Below are 7891 nucleotides of genomic sequence, written 5' to 3' on the forward strand. Positions count from 1 at the left end.
TAAAAAATATAAATTTATTTCTTATAGTACAAAATTAGTAAAAATAACAAGATGTTACAAGAAAGATAATGCCAAACGACTCAACAATTGAATTGAATAATATCATATTTTGTAGAAAATTATTAAATGATGTAAGAGCTAAACTTTGATATCTTTTGTTAATTGATCTTTTTTTGTTACATGTGTCAATTCACCTTTTTATAAAATTTTACTTTTACCTAAACCTGTATATATTTTGTGATTATATTTTGACAATAAGTATTTTTTTATTTAATTTTCAAATATGTATTTAATTTTTTATAAACTAAATTATACTCCAAATAATTAAGGAGTATGTAGTAGATTTGTGAAATAATTTTTATTTATTGAACATTTTATTAAAAAATTATCAATCAACTTATCTCATTATATACATCATTTTCATTTTAACCGAATAACAAAATATTTTAATTCATTTTATTAGCTTATACTTTTCAAATGTCACAAATGAGCATGAAAGAAATATGCATAAATAGTTATGATTTTAATTTTTAAAAGAGTAAATTAAAAAGTAACATAAATAATGTGTACATTAAATAAAGAAACGTAAATAAATATACTAGAATGACAACGCATTGAAATCATTACTTAAATTGTTTGCAATATAAAAGAGAGGTTATCGTGTTCTAAACCCGAGACTTGTTACGAATTACAAGGTTCAATAAGGTTTATAATATTATTCTTATATAGCTTTGATAGGAGAATCGCAGGCTCATTGGACTTTACACATACAATTACAAATTGACAAATGTATAATAAATTTAAATACTTATTTTTAAAATAGGATTATATTTGTGTATATTACTAATTTTATAAATAAAATCCATTTTATTCTTTAATCACCACCGACACATGTTTTTAATCCCTAGCCTATTCTATACACAAATAATTTGATCCCAGTATTTGTTATAATTAGTGAATTTAAGACAAATTATTACATGTTCTAAAAGACTATTATAATTTTAACTAATATTTATTTAAATTGAGTATTATTAATTTTTTTCTCATAAATTATAAATCTAATTATGTTAGATGGAGATTGATCATGATCATAGGGCTGTGATGGTATGAAATTATTTAATATTCATCTCTTGCATAATATCATAAGTTACATAAAAAAGGTGAAACTGACAAACTATAAAAAAATATGATCATCAAAGCTGTTTTTTAACATATAGATTCTTAAGAGAACCAATAGTTATAATTTTAACTAATATTTAATATGTTCTTTTTGTATGAACATAGGACATGTGGTTGATAAGTAATCCTTTAAAATATCAATATTTATTTGGAGAGTGAGTGACATTTTTAATAAATATTTTTTTATATACATAAATATGAGATTAAATTCTTGAATGTTGGATCGAGTGGCCTCAGAATAATTAAGAAGAGGGGTTGAATTAATTATTCCTAAACCTTTACTAATTAAAAAATTACTCTTCTAAGACTTTTACTAAATTGTTAAGAGAATGAGGAGTAGAAGAGAAACTTAACAGAAAGTAAAAGCGAAAATTAAATGCACAGCGGAAAGTAAAAGAGTAGGGAAGAAGAAGACAAACACACAAGAGTTTTTATACTGGTTCGGCAACAACCCGTGCCTACATCCAGTCCCCAAGCGACCTGCGGTCCTTGAGATTTCTTTCAACCTTGTAAAAATCCTTTTACAGGCAAAGATCCACAAGGGATGTACCCTCCCTTGTTCTCTTTGAAACCCTAGTGGATGTACCCTCCACTAGAACTGATCCACAAGAGATGTACCCTCTCTTGTTCTCAATCAAATCCAAGTAGATGTACCCTCTACTTGTACCACAAAGGATGTACCCTCCAATGTGTTGAGACAAAGATCTCAGGCTATTAAACCTTTGATACTTTGTGAATGGGGATACAAAAGAATTCTCAGGCGGTTAGTCCTTTGAACACTTTTGTAATAGGGAATGGGAAGAATCAAAAGAATTATCAGATTGTGTCGTTTTGAATTCTTAGACAAGGGAGAAGGGAGACACAAAAGAATTCAGGCGATTAGTCCTTTGTTCTTTTGGAAAAGGGAGAAGAGAGACACAAAAAGAATTCAAGCGGTTAGTCCTTGGCGAATTCTTTTTGACAAAGGGAGAAGAGAATGAAGAGGATGAATAGCACAAGTTTTCAAGGTTTAGAAAACCAGAAAACTTCAGAAAGCTTTTGGTACAAAGAAGAAGAATAAGTTCAAAGAGATTCAAGGCTTGTAAAGGATTGATTGAATAAGTGTAAAAGTGTATTGAAAAGCAAATCAAAGTCTTGCTTTTATAGACTCTTCATGTCTGGCCAAGAGGACCATTTAGAAGAGTTATAATTTTTAAAAAAACTTAAAACCAATTTGAAAAAGTCAAAAACCTTTCGAAGAGTTACATCTTTTGATTTATTCAGAAACAAACACTGGTAATCGATTACCAAATTAGTGTAATCGATTATACAAAACTTTTGTGTGAAAGGATGTGGCTCTTCACATTTGAATTTGAATTTCAACGTTCAAAGGCACTGGTAATCGATTACCAAAATATTGTAATCGATTACAGCTTTTTGAAATTAATTGGAACGTTGTAAATTCAATTTAAAAACTTTTTCAAATCCATTTTGCTATTGGTAATCGATTACAACCAGAGAGTAAAAACTCTTTGGTAAACATGTTTTGAGAAAAACCATGTGCTATTCAATTTTTGAGAAAAACCTTTTCATACTTATCTTGATTAAGCCTTCTCTTGATTCTTGAATCTTGAGTCTTGGATCTTGATCTTGATTCTTGAGATCTTGAATCTTTAATCTTGATTCTTGATTCTAAACTTTCTTCTTGAGTCTTGAATTCTTCTTGATTCTTATCTTGAACTCTTGAATTGTTCTTAATTCACTTGAGTTGTTCTTTGATTGATCTTTGAGCTTTTTATCATCACCCTTATCATCATCTTTTGTTATCATCATTGTTATCATCAAAACACTTTTGAATCACCTTTGATTCTCCATGAAACTTTGCTTCTACATTGAATACATCTTTTTATTTTTAACTAATATTTGTTGAAAATAATAATATTTTCATCTTTGACTTTTTATTTAATAAACACCACTCATAATTATATAATTTTTCATCAACATTATCCAATAGCACAAAATATATTAAAAGACATTAGACAATAATTGACCTGTTTGTTTAAACTTAAAAATACAATTTAAAAAATGTTTTCCTAAAGATATTAAAAGCATGTAAAATTTGTTTCTTTTAAAGTTTTTAAGAATTTTTTTTAGACATACACATTCAAAAGTTAAATTTTTTTATTTTATTAAAAAAACATTTTTAAAATAAATTTAAACAAATGGATCGAATATATTACTAACACCCTTCTCCTCTTGATAATAATAATAATAATCTATAATTATTATAATGATAATTACTTTGATGTACATATTTCTTATTTCTAATTTACCTTCAATTATTTTTTTCATTACTGTTTATCCGGGAAAAACAAAATATTATCCCTCTGGAGATATGGACATTATACTTAAGTGTCCCCTATCATGTGAATCTCAATTGCTTTGTAAATAATGAAGTGTCTCATTTGCCCCTAATAATAAATAAAATAAATGAAACTGGAGGGAATCTACTCTCTTTCTATCTTTCCAGATATATATCAGTGAAACTGAGATGTCTCTATCCACGTTTGTGATTCATCGCTTCCCCTTCAAGCCACCCAACCCACACTACTAAACTCACTCTCCTTCCCATAAACCCATTCTCCCATCTCGCTTTCACTTCCTTTCACGCATCAAACAAACAAACCCTCTTTCTTCTCTCTTCACTCTTCGCTCTTCGTTTCTAAATCTGCTTCCACCAATACTCCAACACCCTTTTTGCAAATATCAACTAATTCCTACCTCGTGCTCCGCAAACTTTTCTTCTTTTGCAAATGGGTAACTGTCTGCGCACGTCGGAAAAGCTGACGGCGGAGATCGTTCCCCACGGCGGCGCCACCGTGTACCCCGCCGTGCGCCTCCACGGCTCCCCCAACAGCATTTTCGCCGCATACACTCGCTTCGCGGTCCTTCACAACGCCGTTCCCCCGGACCCTGTCCTCGCCGCCGCACCACCACCGCAGGCCCCACCACGCTCGGCGCCGCGTGGCGGAAGATCTGAGGCGGCGGTTCCCGTGGTTTTCCACGTGGGACACGACGTCGCGTCGGGGTCCCGCGACGCGCTGCTCCGGTTTATAGACTTGAAATTCCCCGACCTGGCGGAGGAGGAGACGGCGCCACCTCCTCCGGCGGAGAGCGGCGGAGGGAAGGAGGAAACGTCGTTGGTTGTGAGGGTGACGCGGCTGCAGCATAAGAGCATGACTTGGCACTTGGAGAGGATGGTGGGGTGGGCGGAGGATCTAGCGACACGTGGCGGAACGAGGGCCGTTGATCCAAAGGTGGGGACTTGGAAGATGGAGGTTGTGAAATTTGGGAGAAGTTACTCTCAGTTGTTGGAGGTGATGTTGGAACATGCACAAATGGAAGAGAGAGTTCTATTTCCTATCTTTGATAGTGCTGATCGAGGTAAAGAACACAAATTTTATTTTAACAAAAAAAAAATCCTTATTTTCGCCATAGTTAATTGATTTTGGTCTAATATGTAATTAAGTTGGTTTATGTTGGATAAACTTTTTTCATATCATTTTTCAATAAGAAATTAGTGTTTTTTTAACGAGTTACATGTAAAAGTTAAAATATGTAAGTTGAATTTAACTTCTTATTTTTATAAATATTTATTGAAAAGTTTATTGAGTCTTTGGTTGATGATTGTATTGTATGGAAATTAAATTAAATAATAGCAAGTCTAGCACCCAGATGCTAAAGTGCTGCATAATTATCTGCATGACTATAACATAAGATAGTTTTTTGGAAGACTCACGAGAATTAAGTACTAAGACCATAGTCATAGGATTTTGGAATATAAGATTTCATTTCATGTGATGAAATTTTTGAGTTGGTATATCACGTGCTTTTGTTTTCTCAAGATGATATTTTGTTGGAACATCGGATCTTCTAGCAATCTATTTAGAGATTATTTTTGGTTATTGCTTAATAGCAGAGATAGAAAAAAAATATATAATAGCGTAAAAGTGTCGGTTTTGGCTGGTGCAGCATACATTTTAGACGTTAAGATAAAAGTAGTTTGCTTGTATTTAAAGTTGTTTGATTTTGAGGGTGAATGCAGGGCTATCTAAAGCTGCAAAGGAGGAACATGCTAGGGACCTACCAATCATGAATGGCATCAAAGAAATTATTAAATCCGTTGAGGTTTTAGACTCACGCAGCCTCAATTACAAAGAGACTTTGTACAACCTTTCTAATAGGCTCAAATCATTACAGGTGATAGATCCAACTCAGAAATTACTACCTCCAATTCTTTCTTTTTATAAGAGACTTGTGATAGTGTATTTTATATTATCACTTGTTTTTTTTATAAAAAAAACTAGAGGTAGTATTATATTTGTGACATTCTCATTTGGACATTTTTTCAAAGACAAAACCAATTTAGAGTTCCTTATGTGCTTATTGTATTGTTGTTCAATTAGAATTAGAGTTTCACCTTGGTAATATGCATAATCCTTCAATGCAAATCTTTACTATGCAGATTAACGAGCTAAAACTCAAATTCTAATTAAAAAAACAACACACTATGCATAAGGAATTGTATTTTGGTTTTGTCCTTTTTTCCTCTCTACCATACATTCTATTTTCATCTCATTTATATCCTATACAACAATTAGCATCTTTTGAATCAAGAGTTTGATATCTGAATTGGATTTCTTCCACCCCGATTTCCTTGTTCATAGGGACTTTGCAAGCAACACTTCATGGAAGAGGATTCAGAATTACTTCCAATAATGGAAGCAGTGGGGTTGAGCAAAGAGGAGGAGGAGGATGCATTAGAGCATTGTTTTGTTGTGATGCAAGGAACACATGGCCGGTTGTTAAAGTTCCTTCTTGAGGGGCTCCCACCTAATGATTCTATGAAGTACTTGGACTTGATCAGCATGTGCAGGGACAAAGAGAGGATGGAATCCATGCTTAGGGTGGTAGTGGAGTGAGTGGCATATCTTCTATCGTGGGTCCTATGTCATGTGGCACACACAATGATGGATTATGAAGCATAAATTGTGAATAGAAATCCAAATTTTCTAGATTGGGAACTCTTTTTTTGTCAGTTTTCTATGTGAAACACCCAGCACATGAGTAGGCTTTCATTCTTTCAACTCTTTTCATCTCAAGCCTATCAGGGACCATTTGGTCAATGGAACAGAAAGCAGGGAAAGCTCTTGAAAAAGCATTACATTTTCTGATTTTATGTTTTGCCTTGCTGGTTTGAACAAGTTTGTTAGGAATATGCACTTAAAGAATATGCAACCTTGTATTTGTACTTGAATTTATTCATAATGATAAGACTTTAGTGTTTTGATTAGTAGGACATAAAGTCATAAACAAATGTTCTTAGTTGGATGGATGCATAGTGGATTATCCATCCACTTCAAATCCTTGATGCTATACTTTTGTGACATGTAACACATGTTAATTAAAAGGGGCTGGAGTATATGATACATAATGAAACTCGCAAATCATGTTGAAAACCTTTTGGTCTGCATTGTAAAACGACTTCATATGGATGTCATTAACCCCAATGATGGTCCAAAAAAGTTTGTTAGTGTAGTATATGAAAGATTGATTTAGATTTTCTCTAGTTGAACTCATTGCTAGAAACTGTGTAAACAAGTATCAATTTGCAAGACCAGATAAGGCTTTTAAAACAGACCAATTATTATTCACGGCAGTAAAAAAAAAAAGGAATTAATTGCTTTTTCTTCCTAAAATTTTTAACTTTTAGAGAATTTTATTTCTGAACTTTTTAATTTGATATATTTTACCATTAACTTTTAAGAAATGTGTGAATTTTATCTCAGTCAATTATTCATTAATAAGCATAAAAATTATCAAAAAATAAAAAATTGGGGTAAATTTTGTCAAAAAAATAAAAAATTAAGTGTAAAATTTGTCAAAAAATAATAAAAGTTAGGGGTAAAAATATAATTATGTTAGAAGTAAAATGATAGAAAGTAAAATCTAAAAGTTTCTTAAAAATAAAAAATAAAATGCGCATAAATTAATTTGTTGAGAATAAATTAAACCAAGTATTAAAAAATTCAGGATAAAAAGTACAATTAAAAAAAAATCCACAAGGAGAAACATTTCATTTCGGATTGAAAACAGTATTCTATCACTTTTTTTTTTGGTAACGAGACTATTTTATCATTTGATAAAATTCAAGATAACAGAGTGAAATTTATTCTATACTTTTTAATGAAAATTATTTTTCACTCTTAAATAGGTACATTTTTTTTGTTTGAGACCATATTAAATTGATTGAATGTTCTAACTAATTATCACCATAGATCTTGCATCTTTTTCAAGTTCAATGGAGAAGCTCATTAATGACCAATATGTTACGTGCATCAAGGATCTGACAACACCAAAGAAAGCATACGATACCCGTACAAGTTACAAATACATTTGCCAAAAAGAGTGAGATTTATTATAATACTTTTAAATGAAAATAAATTTGATGATCTTTTTTTTTTTCTTTCTTAAATAGGTAGATATAGGTGCTACTAAAAATTCTGTCAAAAAAAGGTGCTACTAAAAATTCTGTCAAAAAAAGGTGCTACTAAAAAGTAATTTATTGAATGGGAGTTCGTGGCCCGGAACCGTAGGGCAGTTGTTGGAACATACAGTTTGGGACAGTGATTTTATTTTATTTTATTGGTTTGGAAACGGAAAAAAGCATAAG

The 7891-nt window shown here is 31.7% G+C and overlaps 1 protein-coding gene across 1 annotated transcript; it reads left to right on the forward strand.

Moving 5' to 3' along the window:
• Positions 1 to 3696: 3696 nt before the first annotated feature.
• Positions 3697 to 6517, forward strand: LOC114369378. Its single transcript, XM_028326602.1, has 3 exons — positions 3697 to 4602; positions 5264 to 5418; positions 5886 to 6517. Exons 1-3 carry the CDS (start codon positions 3972 to 3974, stop codon positions 6138 to 6140), a joined length of 1041 nt encoding a protein of 346 aa, XP_028182403.1. The 5' UTR covers positions 3697 to 3971; the 3' UTR covers positions 6141 to 6517.
• Positions 6518 to 7891: the final 1374 nt, after the last annotated feature.

Source organism: Glycine soja, chromosome 10, assembly GCF_004193775.1.
Source record: "Glycine soja cultivar W05 chromosome 10, ASM419377v2, whole genome shotgun sequence".
Taxonomy (NCBI): Eukaryota; Viridiplantae; Streptophyta; class Magnoliopsida; order Fabales; family Fabaceae; genus Glycine; species Glycine soja.

Coding starts and splice junctions, on each gene's coding strand:
- LOC114369378 (XM_028326602.1), top strand. CDS start 3,972: ATGGGTAACTGTCTGCGCACGTCGGAAAAGCTGACGGCGGAGATCGTT. Junction 4,603..5,263: donor CTTTGATAGTGCTGATCGAG/GTAAAGAACACA, acceptor GGGTGAATGCAG/GGCTATCTAAAGCTGCAAAG. Junction 5,419..5,885: donor ATAGGCTCAAATCATTACAG/GTGATAGATCCA, acceptor CCTTGTTCATAG/GGACTTTGCAAGCAACACTT.